The 19,227-nt window shown below is 32.1% G+C and overlaps 1 protein-coding gene across 1 annotated transcript in view; it reads left to right on the top strand.

Moving 5' to 3' along the window:
• Sema3a (semaphorin 3A) overlaps positions 1-18,421 on the top strand; it is a 189,859-nt gene extending 171,438 nt beyond the window's left edge. Inside the window, exons 14-17 of the mRNA XM_076862561.1 lie at positions 1,079-1,236; positions 4,749-4,816; positions 16,443-16,585; positions 17,966-18,421. Coding sequence (XP_076718676.1) covers positions 1,079-1,236; positions 4,749-4,816; positions 16,443-16,585; positions 17,966-18,421 — 825 coding nt within the window. The remainder of the gene's footprint in view (positions 1-1,078; positions 1,237-4,748; positions 4,817-16,442; positions 16,586-17,965) is intronic.
• Positions 18,422-19,227: the final 806 nt, after the last annotated feature.

Below are 19,227 nucleotides of genomic sequence, written 5' to 3'. Positions count from 1 at the left end.
TAACTTTTATTTAAGGTTTGCTACAATCAATCAATCCTCTAGTGCAAGGAAAAAAGAGCTATGGTACTAATTAAAGTACATTTTGGATAAATCACAAAATAATTTTATTTTTGTTTCATTTTGTGTTTATATAAGTTTGTAGCTGATATGTTACATTCACTCAACTTTTTTCAAGGCATTTTTAAAGTTGTACTGAAATCTTGAAATAGTAGGTGCTAGAATTTTGGGGTTTTTTACTTGTCCCTATTCTGCCTCATTCAATAAATCCATTTTTACTGAAGATGATAGTGTTGTGAAATGTCATCTGGATGCTCACTTTAAATATCTGTGAAACATGCTTATTTTATAAATAAGGAAGGTAATTCCTACAAAAATTATGTGAATGTCCCATGATCACACAGAGTTAACAAGGCTAGACTGAGCACCCGGGCTCTTCAATGCCCAATTCAGTGCTTTTAGTTTGGTAGATTGCATCAGAGTTCACTCTCTTCCCCTTTGATGATCTTTTGAATGGAAAATGATTTAGTAGTGCTGCTTAAAATAATCTTCCTGGAGGCAGTGCAAAAGCAAGACAGTTGAGTCCAAAGTTCTTTTCAAATGTAAATACCTAAACATCTTCCTTTCCCTCTCATAGGAGGAAATGGTGCATCACAGGTGATGTAATAGGGCACCCAGGAGTCAGAATCAGATGTCTGCCTCCAGCTCATCTGGAGCACATAGCCAAAGAGATACTTTGGTCAAACAAAAGTATAAACTGTAAGGGAAAAGAAAAAAAAATGTTAAGGATAAAAACTCAATGTTTGAACATCATTTTGCTTGGTGTACAGATAACTTTATCTTTCTTTTATATTTAGAAAAACACCTGTTTCAATCAAATACTTAAAATTTGCTCCTGCTCCATTTTAAACTCTCCTGTTATCTGCTAAGCCTTCCAAGAAACTATTAACGATGTGGTTTGTTTTTATACCTACAGATATCATTTATTATTGTTAAGTGTTGATGATGTCAATAAATAAACTTTCTATTACGAAAAAGGAGGTTTGAAAATCAAAGTAGTTTTGGTAAACTCTTTTCACAGCAACAGCTATATGTTGGTTCCACTGCTGGGGTGGCCCAACTCCCTCTGCACCGATGTGATATTTATGGGAAAGCTTGTGCGGAGTGCTGCCTGGCTCGAGACCCATACTGTGCCTGGGATGGTTCCTCATGCTCTCGCTATTTTCCTACTGCAAAGAGGTAGGAATGAAAAATAAAATGTTTGCTAGTTTCCTTGTTTGATTCCATTTCTAGAAGAGCTTTCTTAAAATAAGAATACCACCCTCTTCTGATGAATAAAAGAGGTTTGGGCTGGAACTGGGTTTGCTTCTTTCCATTTCTTTTTTTTTTTTTTTTTTTTTTTTAATTTTTTTCCCTTTTCCTTAAAATAGTGAAAACATCCAGAAAAAATGTGTAGTAGGAAAGTTGGGTACTAAATGCAATGGAAAAACTGGCTTTTTTAAATGACTGGGGAGAGTTTAGGACAGTACAATACTTTTCCTAAATTTTTACAGTTGGAAATTATAATTTTGCAATTTTATTTTACACAGTGGGAAATTTAGGGTCAAAGTCACAGAAAGTTATGAACAGGATCTAGAACAGGCCTTGTGTCTTTGAGCAAGAGGCTTTTTTGTTCAACAAAATTTATTTCTTTTATTCTCCTTAGAAACATTCTGTTTTTACGTTTTAATAATAGAATTTATTTCCCTGGATGGACAGAAAATTCTTACAGAAAGAAATTCATTTACCTTTAGAGTCTTAGGGAGAACACCAGGACTCAATCATTAAAAAATCAAGGCTAATTTTTTTCTAATAATAGAAAAAGTCATATTTGTATGTGGTGTGGTATAAATGTTGATTAACTAGCATCCAGCATATCTCTTTATTTAACTCAAGGAAATCTAAATGCCTCTTTATTATTATTGTGTCATGTTGTATTTACAGAGTTAAAACTTTAAATATAAAACTATAATAAAACAACCATCTATCTGTATATATGTAGTATATATATAGTGATATATATATATGGATATAGTGATATATATATGTATCTATATATACAGATATAGTATATATATTATAAATGATATATATTCTTAATGATACTTGGAAGTATTTGAGGAGGGCATGCTTGAACTTGAATGTTACTAAGATATACTTAGAGAGTTGTCTACAATACTACCTTGAGATAATACATAACTGTGAGTTACTGCATACAAGATTGAATGCATTAGGAACAGACATTGGATCTTTAAAGACAGTTTTATTTCCAGGAAATGTGCTTTTACTACAGAGAACTCATAGACAAATCCTAGAAGTTGTTGACAAATCGGTTTACTTATACTTTAAAAAATAAAAACACTTTCTTCATTTGACAAAAAGCCTCTTCAGTACAGCCTCTGCAATTCACTGATGGTTACCTTTCTCTATTGATATCTTCTGCTTATGAAACAAGCAATGATAGATGAAAGTAATATACAGCAGCTTGTTAATATGGCCCTAATGATTGATGGCACATCAACCTTTTGAAACATGAAACAGCAACCAGTGTCACCAAGTTACTGCATTTTAGAAGCAATATAATTTGTTTTGTTTATTTTTAAATTATAGCTAAAGTTTCAAATAAGCTATGAACATGATTTTTTTCCATAGCTAGTGAGATAAGTTCTGCAACCTTTGAGTCATTTTAAATGTGTGGGGAAAATGTTAGGAAAAGGAAAAGGCCCCCATGTTGCATAAATTTTTTTATTCCAAATTTAGGTAGCATTGACTGAGTGTTAAATCATCTACAACCTAAGTCTTTCATATAATTGTATGGATTAGAACACAGTATCATGTTAACCCTATAAGCAAATAGAGTAATAACTCAGAATGGATTGAAAAATGCAAATATCTTAAGCCTTCAATATTCAAAATTGAGTTGATGATATATTTGTATTACATTAGTATCTATATTGATTTTGTTGGAATTTTAAATTTAAAAAAGGCTTAGAGTAAAAATAATATATACTGATAGAATGTACCAAGGGTAGTTAAAATAAATAACAACATGCTGTCTTTACAGTAATAATAATAAATTATTTAAAATTAGAATGATTTTTTTTCTTAAAAACATTTAGCTCTAGGGGACTTTTATGTTAAAAAATGTGAAATTTATGTTTGAACTGCAAATGAATATTGCTTCCTTTCCAAGTGAATGTGAATAATGTTGCTTTATTTAGTAATAATCCATTTGAATTTTAAGCTTTTCTTAATAAGGAAGGGGATAAAAAAAAACCATAACCACTTCTATACTAAGTTAAAACCTGTGCATTATATATTTGGAAGTGTTTATTTTATATTTACACTTCAGGATCCAAGGAATTCTCATTAACACTATTTTGTTATGCCTTACAGATTTTACTTAATCCAATTTCATGGGTCTGACACTACATGTCTTTGAAAAGGATGTTTAGAGGCCTTACAACTTATATATTCTTTGTGATGGCATTTTTCAAAAAGTTAAATGGCAGTGAAAAATGCCTTCCCAAATGCTTTTTGATTCATGTTTCACAAGTTCTCTTGGCTCAATTTTGAAATGTGCAACATCTGTTTGATAGTCTCACTAATTCTACAAATAGAAATCTATAAATACTTTAGACTTCTAAATTTATGAATACAGTAACAAATTCCATATTTGCAATTCTCAATGGCCTTTGTGAAAGCTTTTTTCAGGGATGATAACTAATTTGCAGCCAGACAATACCCATTAAAATAGCTGCAAAAAATAGTCAAGTGTGCCCAATCTTTTCAGTCTGTTCCTCACCACTGTTCTCCATACTTAGTCTGTTCTTCAAACTTCCCATCTTTCTCTGTAGTAATAGCTAAAGGCCCCTCCTTCTTTCCACCCACTAGCAAAGTATAGAGAAAGGATGCCCAGACTGTTTGGAACCTGAAATGCAATTTGAGCCATAGAGTATAAAAAATTAATTTTGATGTTTAAAAAAAAAATTGGTTTTTCCCTTAGAAATCAGTGCACCTCTCCTTTCTCACTTACTCTGGCAAAAGGAGATCTTGCCCTTAAGTTCTACATTTATTTTTGCCTTTTTAATTTTATTCACATTGCTGGTCAATTGGTTTGCAATCATAACCATAAGATAATTAAATAAATCATTTTTTTAAATGTGAAAAAAATAACCTAAAAAAACTAACTTCAAAAATAATTCCTAGGCTTAATATTTTAAAATTTCAAAGATGTCTATTTAAGCAACTTTGTATAAGCATTAAGAAAAAGATACCATTCAGGGGAATTTTAATTTTCAACCTCACTCCCACATTAATTATCAGAGTTTCATTCTGTTTCCTGAAATAATGGGTTGCGATTCCAAATTTTGTGGAATATTCCCCCCTTCGATTTTTTAGATATTTGACTGTTATTAATACCTGTTATCAAAGAGCCATAAATTCTTTGTTGTAGATAGTTCAAAAGGTACCTAATACCATGTTGGTATATTTGTCTACTTGTTCGCACTTTGAAGTCTCTGGTCTTGAAGACTTCTCTTTATAGGTATACTGAACTGCTTTTTAAAAATTTTGTTTGGATGTAAATACATCTCTTCTTATAAGTTCCTGGAGTCTTTTATGCGGATTTTGTTTCTTCTTCATTCTTATGACAAATTCCTAAGAGGGTAAAGTAGAAATACAATAATACATTTTAAATGTAATTTTTCTAGACGCACAAGACGACAAGATATAAGAAATGGAGACCCACTGACTCACTGTTCAGACTTACAACACCATGGTAAGTCATCTTTTTTAACTTTAAACCTGCAAATACCAGGCTAAATCATGTGATAATGCATATCCACACATACCCATGCAGGGTACACATGTTTTCCAAGGGAAATAAAATCTAGCAGAAAGAAAATATTGAAGAACACAAGCATTAAACTATATTTTACAATCACAGTCATGATAAACTCAATATTTTAGACCCTTATGAGATTCAAAGCTTAGCTTTCTTATACTAACAAAAAGAAGCCAATTTAAGTTTGTACTTTGATGTAGAGAAGCAACCTGAGAATAGGACAACAAAAAGATTCATTAAAGTATATTGAAGAAGGAAATACAGTCTTAAAATAAGCAATGCACATTACTCATTTGTATGCTGGTGATATAGACACAATGTATTCTTGATTGTTCTACTCAAGTAAACTGACGTGGTTTTCTTCAACACTGAATTAATATTTGGATGTTCCCTTGAACTGGGCATTTTGGACCAAATTCATTTTAGACTGCCTAAAAGATGCCAAGACCTATTTAATGTCAAACTTTCCTATTTAATGGTGAAACATCAACCATTCTTGTAAATATCTAACTCATTCACCCCAACTCAACCAATTATGAAAATAATAATGAAGTTATGCTTCCCTCTGCTGGGGAAACCTGTCAATGACATCACTATAACAATTCATTATAAAAAATAGTTAACTTGCAAAATGTGATCCTAACTGAACATAATAAACTATTTTGGTGCCTTTTGCATTAATCTCATTAGCTCTTATTTGACTTACTAATGGTGTGTAGAATAGTCATGTTTAATTAATGTTAAAAAAGAAAAAAAACTGTCATACATTGCACCTAGCCTGCCTTCCAAAATCTGAATTCCAGGTATCCCTCTGGCACAGTTTGAATGTGCTGGTGTACAATTTCACATAGTGTTATTTGGGAGATGGCAATATCCAAGCAGGGTGACCACTAATGGAGCCAATATTTAGGACCCATTTTTATTTAAAAACTTTATTGCCAAGGACTTTCCTATTATTGTCCTCATTATAAACAAGAAAGAGGCCACTAAATGAAGTAAATATTATGAATGTCCCTGCATGAGTATTATGGTTTATTAACACAGCTCCCCAAGTTTTTTTCAAATGACATGTATCAATTGGACAACATAATATTCACTGATCTTCCATGTGAAAATATTGAATTATGATCAACATCATTCAATTGATAAAAAATTATAAAATATTAATTTATTAGAGTAAATAATCTATTTGTTTAGATTTGGAGAGTCAGAGATAGTAATTGGAACTAAAACAAACAAAAGAATAAAATTAGAATTCATTTCCAATCAGACTTTAATCTCCATATCAATACAAACTTTGTTATCATGCTCTTGATCATACCTGTAATACTACCCCAGAGATAGCATCATGGTTATTGTAAATATTCTGTAAATATAGTTTAGATGAATAAGTTTTCTTAAGTCTTCAAGCTATAATAAGCTCCTTACTATAATTGTTTTCCAGTAAGAGATTTGAACTAAGCAGCATCTAGTATTTATATTAAAAAATATTCTGAGTCATACATTATTATCTTCAACACCATCATATTAAGAAATAAAATCTTTTAAGAACCATCATAAGATCCAATTAATAAATAATGATTATAGACCATCATGTTCAGAGCACTGTGCTGTTTCAAAATTTGTTAGAAATTATATGTATAATCTTACTGATACATCCTTATGTTTATCAGTACAATATCTTTATTAGGCCAATTAGTATTTTAAAATACCATTTATATTGGAGTCATGAGTGGTCTGTTATATATAAGAGGAAAAACTGACCAAAGCGATTTTGTTTTTAAAAAGTGAGACCATGGGTAAAAAATAATGTTAATCATTGAATGGACTTTTGAGAGTATTTCAGATTTTAAAGATTTTGTGTGTGTGTGTAAAATTAGAATGGGCAGAGTCTATGAAAAGTGAAAAAAAAAGTACATATATAGCAAGTAAGGAAAATATGAATGAATTTTATCCTAGTTCTTTAGTCAAAATACACACTATACAAGAAAAAAGGAATTTCTGTAGTTAATGTTACAGGTTCGTTTTTCTTTTCTTTTTTGTTGTAAACAACCCTACTTGGATATTTGTGATATGTGGGGGGAAAGGATAAAATAGCCCTGAAAACTTTGCAGCAATAAAACATTCCTTTATGAAGTCCTCTTTATTCTTTTTATTTCTTGTCAGCTAACGTTGCTAATTGAGCAAAAATAAAACATATGCACAATAGATTGCAGTGGATTTCAAATGTTTGGAAACTAAGTCAGGCCTTCCCACTTGGCTAGGCTGTCTTACTATTGGGAATCAGGGAATTACCTTGGAAGAGTTGATGTCAATATTTGAGAGTAAAATGGGCAAAATTCCAGAGCCCAACCCTGTTAAATCATGCATGTTGTCTTGCTAATGTCACTTCTCACATTCAATAAAATATATGTGCTCATATGGAAACATATAAAGATATGAGATGTTTTCACAGAAAGCTGCTAAGCAACATGAAGCCAAATTACACACTTCAATGTGATCATTTCCAGCTGTAATGGTAAACATTCTGTAACACTCTGTATTTTACATATCCCGAGGTTCTTAATAGAAAAACTGTATATAAAATAACTCAGGATTAAGGTGAAAGAAATTTCACTTTAGATGAAACCTGTAACACTCATTTGGCACTCTACTTCCTTTCACACAAAGCAGCAGTCGTGGTGAACATGCCCTAGTGAAATAGAAAAACATCCAGCTCCACTTCCCTTTGAATCCTAGCACACACTTCTCCATCACTTCTAACTGCTCACTCAGAAAGCTCTTAATATCAAACCCTAAAAATACATGTGTGCTGGCAGATCTTGTCTTCCCAGTCACACCTTAAACAGGATGCTTGAGAGAAGTCTCAGGTTGTTTCCAGTCTGTTCCCTTCCCTGAAATAATTGCTGTGCACAGAGTTGGAGCCTGTCCAACTTTACATTCAAGAAAATGACTGGCCAAGTCAATTTACCTCTAAACTCTCTCCCATTCCTTCTTCCTTACAAACCCAAAATGAGCCTTACTATGATTTATGTGTCCAGAAAGGAAAAAGATACACCATAAGTCCCAGTACTTTTTTAAAAAATCATAACATCATCTTAGATTTCTGGATCTTTGAAATATTTTATGCCCTATCTTGTAGTTTAATGCCATCATTGAATTTCACTCCCTAATAGTTTTCTTGGCTGTTCTGCATATATACATTTCCTTTTTAGCATCTCACAGTAAAATATCCACAGAATTTAATCTTCTAAATTATCTCCACAGCTAGCCCATCTCAATTTATGTCTTGGTTGGCATCAAAATCATTTCCAAATTTCATAAAGTATCTTTGGCAATGCCATCTTTATGGTCTATGGAGCCATAAATTTAGTAGTTTGCAGCAGTGCTATTATGGTCTGCTACTTAGCTTCTTCCAACTCTGAATCTGAGCACTTAGCCCAAAGAGGAGCCTTAAGATTTGATAGATGAGCTGATGTCAGCATTAAGAAATCCCCAACTTTAATAAATAACCAAATTTCATCAAGTCTAAGATGACAATGAATGTAAAATGCAGCACTATTTATGTGCTGCTAAGAAAGAAAAACTGCCCCAAATGGGTAACCTACTAAAGGATTCCAGCATGGAACAGGGACACAGAGTGACTGAGAAATAGTTTAAATGAAAAATAAACTCCATGCAGATGAAGATAGCAAGGAAAGTGGCCTGCTTCCACCACAATCATGACTGTGGGAAAAGGGGCAAAAGCACTCCTTGAACCTCAAGGTGGTATTAATGAAGGTTTATTTTCTGAATTCACATAGGCAGGGTAGACCTAAAACCTCAGGTAGAAGCTTTAATTTAAAAAGCTACAAGGTTTGTGGGGTCTCACATGTCTGGCAGATGTCAGAAAGAATTCTTCCCAGAGGAAAGCTACTTTAACCCAGATGAAGAACAATTGTGAGACACAGTCTGTTATTAGAGATGTTAAAATGTAAATGAGTATGCATCCTAGAATCAAATCATTATAGTATTCTAAGATTTTTATAAACCCCTTTGAAACTATGTCACTGCTGAAAACCAGTAATAGTTGTCTTCTGATGTTACCTTGCACAAACAATTCAATCATGCACATAAAATGTGTGCAAATTATATGAAACAGGAAAGAAGAGGTCTGAATTACCTGTTATCTTTGTTCCTTATTAAACTCTCTGAGCATGTCAGGAAAGATTAATTGTAATACAACTAAAGTTTAGCTGTTATAAACAAGGGGTTTGTAAGCTTGATGCATTTTTCTTTAATTCCAAAAGTTATAAAGATGACATATAATTAAAATACAGTATGGTATTTTCATTATTGTTATGGAAGATTTCTGCTTCAGACAAAGGGCGTTTTCTATCTCTTATGGTATCTCTTGGGAAAAGTAAGTGAAACATTAAATTTCATGTTTCCTGATTTTTTAAAGTAAATGCTTTATGGTAATTTTGCTCTGGCATGTAGATTATTTGTGCTTTCTCTGGGAATGCATTTGCTATAAAATCATGAAAATAAAACATACCAGATGTTCCATGTAGACTAAACAAATATTATAGTAGGTATCTTCATATTGGTATTACTTTTTAAGTAATCGAGTTTCATCTTGTTCTATACTAAGAAGCGTCGCAATCTATGCCATCAAAAGTTATCAGGTACAGTGAGGAACTATTAAAATGGCTTCATATTTTACTTCATAATGCATCAATTTCATTATCATATTTTTAAAATAATAATCTTCAAAAAGAACATACTATTGACTCTCCTGATTAAAATAATTACCTATGTACAAAAGTTAAAATTTTCTCTCTGCTTATCCATCTGCCAATCTATATTCATACTAGCACATTTTAAGAACAAATCTACAGCAATCCAGGGAATCCAGGTAGATGGGAAACTATTTGAATTTTAACATTCTAAATGATAGAATGGTTGAAAATTACTGCCCAGCCCCAAGTAAATCAAGAAAAGATCTTAATTTACTGCATAAGACAATGTAGTTTAATTTAGATTTATTTTAATAAGTTGTTAAATTACAAGTTTAAATTTTCTATAAGGCTTAATTAATCAAGTCTTTTTGTATTTGTTCCAAAATGTACTTGTTTTTGACAAGTTTCATTCTCTAAACTTCATAAATATCTGTCACAATTTAGTAGATAGATTAAACACACATGAATATACTTTAATACAGAATCATGCATACATTGATTGGTGCAAACATGCAAGCAAAACACATCCAACAAATATTTTCAGATAAATCTAGTTAGTATAATTACCACACTAAACACTGTACAAACAGGACTGAGCATTATCTTGATAAATAAATAAGCAGGATATATATATATATATATATATATATATATATATATATATATATATATATATGTATTAAAGTTGTTAAAGTGCACTACAGTGTATAAACTTTATAAATCTGCTGTGCAGATCTGAAATATACAAGAATGTTAAAGATGAATGAAATTATTTTCTTCATTTTTAAAAATTTAAAATATTTTATATCTTTCCAAGAGTTCTATTAAGATCTATGTTATCCTTGAAATGACTTTTAAGGTACTTCTAGTTTAATGTTTTTTAGTCATTGAAGTCAAACAAATCTTTTCTGTTGACAAAGCACTTGTATTTCTGGAGGAAATCACCTAGAATTCAGCAAGGAAAACCTAAATAATAAGATAATTTGCACCTAAGTAGTACATTGTTGCAAGGGTTCAAGAGCAACATTTCTTTTCCTCTTTTGCTAGACTTCAGTGAATATTAGTGAGAGAAATATTAAAAAATACAATGTGATGAAAACAACTGGAATTTGATTTTTATGGAGTCTAGTAATGAAGTTTAATTGCTAAATAACCTAAACATTGAAAATAATTTACATCTGTTTGCCTCTCTCCGAAGTTTTATTTTATATTTATTATTTATGAAATTCAACTTTTAATAAAGAGGGAGAACATCAAAATTAATGTCAGAAATCAGAGAGTGAATTAATACATGGTTCCCTACTTCATCCATCTCTGTCTCTTCTACATGACATCAAATTTCCTAAGATTATTACATTATTCACATTTCAATCTTGGGAGACATTTATGGGGTTAAAATGGAGAGTGAAATAAATGGAAAGCTGAAATGTGATGCCTTCTGTTTCTGCTATATTGGAAGAGAATCAAATGCTAAATAAGGCCTTTAGCAACATGATATTTCTGGCCAAATGATGGATATCATGACTTTTTTGTTGTTACAAAAGGAAGCAATTTATTTAACTTCTTTCTTTCCTCCCATTCTTTCTGGTTTATTAGCCTCATTTCATTTCCATAAATTATCCCACTAAAAGAGGAAATGATTAATTGAAGATTGCTTCCTTAAAAACATTATTTCTTGTCATTAACAGCTGCAACATATTGTAACATTGTGTTATCCAAACACACTATGGTGCTTTTAAAGTAATCTTACTGTTTTGTTGTTTTCAATTATTTTGCTCTACTATTCAGATTGTTGAACCCATGAGAATTTATTATGCCAATTTAAAACTCTACTCTTCTTGTCTACTCTAATTTTCATGACAAAAGTTTGTATTCAAAGCAGTTGCTTTCAAAGTGTGAGATGTATTTAAAAACAATTTTCAATGAGATTGCTTTCTTTCTGGAAATCTACAAGATCACCCATGGATCTTCAGTGGTATTGGTCTCCCTGAGGATGTGAGAATATGTTCATAGGAGTTCTCAAATCACATTATCTTCTTATTATCCCATATTTGGAACTGTTGATATTGGGATGCACTTGATTAGTCATCACTGCTCCTAGCATATCTCAAGTCAACTTTCATAACTTAATAAACTTAAAAAATGTTGCTAGGCATATATCCACCAGCAGTTTAATGAAGTATTCTATCATAATCAGAGTTATAATCCCTATGCCTTTTATGATTGATGAAATTTCTATTCATTTCTTTCACAAAATCATAACTCTTTGTCTGAAGGATGTCAAAGTTACCTGAGATTTCAGCTTTTAAATTCAGTGTAGTTGCCTGGATTTACTATTCAGCAGACATCCTCTAAGCATTGTAGATTGCCTTTCTGCCAGGTATGGAGCACACAGTATTGGGAAAGATCACCAGTTCTGTAATAATTATAACAAGTAAGACTACATGTGCTCAAAAGAGATATGTGAAAAGAAATTTTGGGGAACTATTGAAAAGAAAATATTTCCTTTGATACTTGTTTGGGAATAGGATTGATGTGGGAAAATATTTCGTTATTTAGCTTAGTGGAGATGCTCAGAAAAAGATTAAGTTTTGAATTGGCAGTTTAAGCTAGCACAAGAGAAGTAACAATAACGTCACTTAATGTACATGCCACTGTACTATGCCCAGACATTGTTCTAATATTTTATGTATACATATTTTAATCATAACAAAAAGATATTTAAAACATTATAAAATGCTGCATTTTCTACACTTGATAAATAATCTGATATATTTAAAATGGTTTGCAATTGGTTGACTCAAAAAAATCAAAGATAGCAATAAAAACAGTGTTTCAAAGGCAAAGCAGGTACGCTGACAGAGAACAAAACCAGTCATGCAGCAAGAACATATTTATCAATAGTTAGAAGGGTATGACATCAACTTGGCTAATGTCTTATTTTCAGCCAATGTAGAGTGGGAATATGATCACAAAATTCATCTTTAAAAAGTCCATTGATCAAGAGAATCTTAATCATTCCTAAAAACGAGGCCAGAGAAAAATCTCACAAAGCATCACAATGCAGAAAATACCATACTCAACAATAATATGACGGAAATACAGTGAGTAACCTCAAAATGTTGGCTGTGGGCTCCCTTGATACAATCCAGGGAATTCCACCAAACAACTCAATAAAGTCCATGTCCATTAACACAGTAGGTTCCATGTCAACTGCTCTCAGGTAAACTGATCTAATCCAGAGAGAGATTAACTTACACTTAACCTGAATATGTAAGATTTCATATCCTCAGGAAATCTTTAATCAACACTATTGAGCTTTTGATTTGCATTGGTTAACTATAAAGCCTATACATTATCTGAAAAGTACAGCTTCACTGTGCAGCCATTCATATATAGATCTGATTGCCTTAAATAAACTGATAGTACAATGTCCCAAGAAAAAGTAAAGAATATAATAAGGAAGGAAAACAAGAAGTTCAGTATTTCTTTTGCTTATAAATCTTTCTGTAGAGGCATGGAGGAAGGGGGAGGGTGAAGGAGGGAGGGGATAGACAGAAAAAATGAGAGAGAAGAACACATTGTCATTGGGTCTTTAATCTTTCCTACCTTGTACAAAACTTGTGCAAATGGTTAGGGTAGAACACTTAGAGAACAAAATGGATATTTTTTGAGTGCCTTATAATAATTATTTTTAAACTTTTTTTACGTTTCTGTTTATAACTTATCAAATGAAGGGAAATTAATAGATTACGATTTACTAATGGTTATATCTGTGCACCCAAATATATGGGTCGTGGGCTGAGACCACATTAAATGAAAGTTCTGGTCTTAAATTAGATGTTGCTGATGATCAAAACATTCTATTATAGAAAATTAAAAGAACAACAGTATGCAATAGAAATTTACTTTTTATAATTATGGCTGATGGCAGCAGAGCTTAACAAAGTCTGTGTACGGACTGTGATTAAAAGTTATTATAACAAAATCTTAAACTTCACTGGTTACTACTAGAAGATGATTCTCTTTTATTGTTGCTTGCAGAAAGGAGAGAAAGAAAGGGTTGAGTTAAGGAAGAATGAGATTCTAAGTTATTGATAAGAGTAGCTATCAAAGCAGACTAACTGGAGGCACCAAGCCAATGAACCAAATTACCCAGTTGTAGTTATCTTATCAAGGTGAGAAAGAACCTAAAAGTCATGATTTTGCAAAGGCCATAAAATATTACCACATTAAACTAAAAACAACTTGCTATAAATCCTTTGTTTAACCACAAATCATCATCTATCAGATTAAACTATAGAGAAGTAGCAGATAAGATGAATTACTTTAAATGTAAGAAAGCATTTACTATTAAGATGATTTATTTTTATCTTTTTTTCTTTCTTTCTTTTTCTGGTACATTGAGAGCAGTTTGCTGCCAATGGAAAATGTATTAAAAAGAAAATAAAAACCAAACAGGATTTCTAGAGCTATCAGAAAAGTTAAACTATATGAATAGATTAACTGAAATGAATAGATTAACTGAATGAACAGATTAACGGAAAAGAAGACAGCTCAGTAATTTTGAAGATACTGCATCTATTTATAGTGAAGCACTTTCTCTCATATTATTAAGTCTTAGGGCTGAAGGTATAGCACTATGGTAGAGCACTTGCTCAGTATGTTTGAGGGCCTGGATTCCATTCCCAGCACTGCAAAAACAAAAAAAAATTAATTAATTAATTGCCCCATTATAGAAGTCACATTGATCTTCTCTGTGTCAACTAATGTATTAAGGGATTTAAATAGAATTCTATGTTTGAGAGCAATAACTTACTTATACCTTAACCTTTGATAGATTTTGATGGTAATTTAAGCAGAAAAGGCAAGAAATAAATAAGTTACTCTGAGCATCATCCTGTTAATAGAGAAAACAATGGCTTTTCACATGTTTTTTTTTTTTTTTTTTTACCTAAATCTGTAGTTTGTTCTACAAGCCAAAAATATTATGATTCATTCACAGACAGAGATTAAATGAAAGGTTCCTCCTAAGGGTAAAAAGATTTCTAGATCCAACATGTTTACACTGCAAAAAAAAAAAAAAAAAAAAAAATAGTAGGAAAAAAAAAAACAAACACCTATTCTGTATAAATAGTATTGGCCTCGGTGACAAAGCATTCTCATTATTGGTGATAGTTCCTGAACCACAGATTTTCCAGACCCTGTTGGACATAGAAATTCAATTCACCTCTATCCAGGGAACAGATGTCTTGTAAAATAGCACAGTAACATGTACCATATTTCTTCAATTTGAGATGCACTAATAATTTCAGAGGGAAAAAAGCACGCCATATTCATTGTAGAAATTACACGCAAGGAGATACAATGCTAATATGGAAAAAAGCGTGACTTGGAATGAGTTAAATATTGTTGTTTCTTTACATTTGTGTCATTTCTTATTCTGCCTTGTTTCCAGGGGGTGGATCTTTTCAATAAGAAGGGACAGATACTTCCCAACATGGGAAGAGTTTTGTTTCACACTCAGGGCAGTTGAGAAACAGGCACCGAGGGCTGATATCCCTGGGGATAGCAAGTGGAGGCCCAGGTCAACTTCGTCAGGGTGAGATAGAAGACAAGGAACATAGGCCATGCCCAGGGATTGGATAGAAGAAGGGTTTGGGAAATCCTGAAATCTAGTGAAAGCAAGCTGTATCCGTTATGACAGACAAAAGTACTCAGTTGGTTATGACATGAGTAAAACTGTCAAAGTGATGCCAAAAAAGGGTGGGGGGAGAGAATAATTTTTAAATTAAAAACCTAGCTGAGTTTGAAGTAGAGAGCAAAAGTTTTTCATCTGTCTACACTGTCAACCTTCCTGGATGTGAAAATACATTTATTATTTTCTAAATTAATTTAATGAGTTCCAGATTGTACAGGATGTCATAATGGAAACAGGATTATATAAGATAATATGGAGTTTTGTTCTCCAAATGAGTTTTACCTAGATTCTCTGTGTCGTACTTTTGATCTGAGCTATGTTTCAGTTACCACATTGAAAGAGGTTACATAAAGGGTAAAATAATAGAAACTTAATCAGGAAACAGGTTTCCATATTGCTGCATTTTATTACATACTCTTGCCATATTCCACAGCCTAATTCTTGAAAATAATAAAAGATGTGTCATTTTAAAATAAGGACAATTGAAACCATATTGCATTGTAATTATGCATCTTTCTTCTGAGCCATCCCAAACATTTCACACCAATTGATCTCCAGGAAAAACTTGTGGATTATTTAAGGGTTTTTGGTGGGGAGTATAAACTTCCCAATCTCTACCTTCTGTAAAATATTAGATAAATATTATTGGTTGGTGAATTTAATTTTATAGATGAAAAGCAAACATAAAGAGACAAAAATAATTTCTGAAAAACAGATTTTTCTTTCCAAAAGCCAAGTTCAGTAATTTTTCTGCTAGATGATAATATAATACAAACTGACTCCATTTAGTCAGAGAGAAGAGTTTTATAGTAAAAATAATTTCTTATAGAGTATTATCATGTAATATAAAGATATTTAGTTATACTCCACATATCACTGATTTTACTAATATGTTATTTGCGGGTAGACAAATCTCTATGTATGCTTTGTACAACCTATAACAATATGATTAGTCTATATAGGTAGGCATTTGGATTCTGAAACCCTTACAGCCTTGATATTTCTGCCATCTTGAATCAATCTGAAAACAGCTTCCAACATGACAACAATTTATCTACTGAATTTCCAGGTAAATGTCTTGAAAAGTTGAGATTACTTTTCTAACATTGTCTCATTTCATTTTCTTGTCACTGGCCAGATAATCATCATGTCCACAGTCTTGAAGAGAGAATCATTTATGGAGTAGAAAATAGTAGCACATTTTTGGAATGCAGTCCAAAGTCACAGCGAGCACTGGTTTATTGGCAATTCCAAAGACGAAATGAAGAGCGAAAAGAAGAGGTACAGGGACACAATTGACTGAATTATCTATACATCATATGTACTGTTAAGTGACCCCAGATTTTACTTGGCAACAAAAAGAGTACCTCTGCACAACTTATCCTTTTCTTAATTGACGAATAGTTCATTCATTATTATATAGGCTGATTAAAAAACAGGCTTTGTAAATCTGGAGGCTGGTGAAACAAATGTGACCTGGTAAGAGTTGCTGCCCCAGAAACAGTATGGAGATATATTTTCAAGTCTCCATATTTCTTATTGTGGTTATCTAGAAAGCTATTGTGTTATTTATATTTGTTCACCAAAAAAAATCAAGTCTTCATACTAATTTTTAACTTTTCTTCAATTAATTTTCATTTGTCTGCACTGTCAACCTTCCTGGATCTGAATATACATTTATTATTTTCTTTTTCCTTTTTCCACAGCATTCTCTTCAAATAGGGAAAGTTGGGAGAAGTGGGCAATAGATTTATGACAAAGGATCTGAGGTCTCTTGACAAATTGTTGAGGTAGCCTCAAGCAGATCTTCCTCAATAGATCAATTTTTTCCTTTGTGAAACTAAAATGTCTACCAAAAATTTCATTGTGTTTTATGGACCTTTAAAATGCTTGAAAAGCATTTAAAAGGGGAAACCAGAGTATTTAGTGGATTTTTAAACCTTATAATGTGCTAATAAATTTACAAACAAAATATGAATATATGAAGGTAAAAATTCTCCTGTTTTCTTATTGACACTTTAAACAGATTTTAAACTATAGAATTACATTGTGCAAATGTCAGTTGATCTTATACATTGCCAGGTTAGGCTTTTTGAGCTCTCTATTGTAAATTGTGTTCAAAATAAAAGTGAGGTTATATTATATTCAACAGCATATCCTCCAACTTATTTCACAACCAAGATCTCAGGAATTCAATAAATAAGTGCTAAACTTGAAATCTCAAATTTATTTCTTCTGCCTATTCAACTGCTGATTTTTTATATCATTTTTTTCAAATCACTTAATACTCTTTTGTGTCCTAGTCTCATGATTGTATTGTTCCAATTTCAGTATTCAATCTAAAGTATGTGTTATATGTATATACTTACTTTTAACTTTATAAAATAAGATATATCTTTATTCTTTCCTCAAGTTTGTTTCAATATATTAAATTATTATGATGAGAAATTCTATTTCAACAGTGGCACAAAGTATCTTAAAAACAATTGGTAGATATAAATCGTTTTTCTGATGCGAGAAGCCTATCATTTTTATTAAATTTGCAATTTTGTTAAATGCTAAAAGGTATCTCAACAAACAATGCAAATTTTTACTGGTGCTTTTTTAGATCTTATATTTAGTATACATATATAATTATTCTATTATGCTCCTCTCCCCCAGATCAGGGTGGATGATCATATCATCAGGACAGAACAAGGACTTCTGCTCCGTAGTCTACAGAGGAAGGATTCTGGAAATTACCTGTGTCATGCTGTGGAGCACGGATTCATGCAAACTCTCCTTAAAGTGACCCTAGAAGTCATTGACACAGAGCATCTAGAAGAACTTCTTCATAAGGATGATGATGGAGATGGCTCCAAGACCAAAGAAATGTCCAACAGCATGACGCCTAGCCAGAAGGTGTGGTACAGAGACTTCATGCAGCTCATCAACCACCCCAACCTGAACACAATGGATGAATTCTGTGAACAAGTTTGGAAAAGGGACCGAAAACAACGTCGGCAAAGGCCAGGACATACTCAAGGGAACAGTAATAAATGGAAGCACTTACAAGAAAATAAGAAAGGTAGAAACAGGAGGACCCACGAATTTGAGAGGGCACCCAGGAGTGTCTGAGCTGCATTACCTCTAAAAACCTCAAGTAGAACCTTGCCTAGACAATAACTGGAAAAAAAAAATGCAATATACATGAACTTTTTTCATGGCATTATGTGGATGTTTACAATGGTGGGAAATTCAACTGAGTTCCACCAATTATAAATTAAGTCCATGAATAACTTTCCTAACAGGCTTTCTTTCTAATACCAACACCTAACAGAGATCACAGGTGAGCACAGATGTTCACTTTAGCAGACTTTATGTTTCCTATGAGATTTCATTGTACAGGTTTCGCTTTCTTCCTTGCCTGAGAAATAAAAATGTCATTTGCCATATTGCCATCTAAAGGAGAAAAACTGCATCAGCAAAGCCATTTGATTGAACTGAAAGTTTAAAATAAACTGCATGGATTTACTAAGCTGATGAATATTCCAAAATGTGGTTGGATTCAAGGAAACTTTTTGTCTACCAGCACTCGTGTTTGTATGTACTGGAGGAGTGAAATAAGTAAAATGATACTGAATGAAATGTTCTGTGGAAATATAAAAAACATAAGCCATCCATCATCCAGAAGAAAAATGAAATACACTGATCTACTACTGATGTCTTCTTTCAGCTTTGATCTAAAGATGTATTTTATTAAAACTATAATTTAAATGTACCATGACAAATATGCAGTAAAAATTAGCTGTTTTCTAAGCTAGAGTAGGATTTTGTCTTACAATTATTATGCTATATAGTTTGTTTTAAAAATTCCATTTGTGTGCTGCTTGTTTTTTTTTTTTTAACATTTTGTTTTCAGTTCTAGGAGGGATAGCTGATGT

This window comes from Callospermophilus lateralis, chromosome 1 (assembly GCF_048772815.1).
Source record: "Callospermophilus lateralis isolate mCalLat2 chromosome 1, mCalLat2.hap1, whole genome shotgun sequence".
Classification (NCBI taxonomy): domain Eukaryota; kingdom Metazoa; phylum Chordata; class Mammalia; order Rodentia; family Sciuridae; genus Callospermophilus; species Callospermophilus lateralis.
The sequence above is the reverse complement of the archived record's forward strand: the minus strand, read 5'-3'. Positions and strand labels throughout refer to the sequence as shown.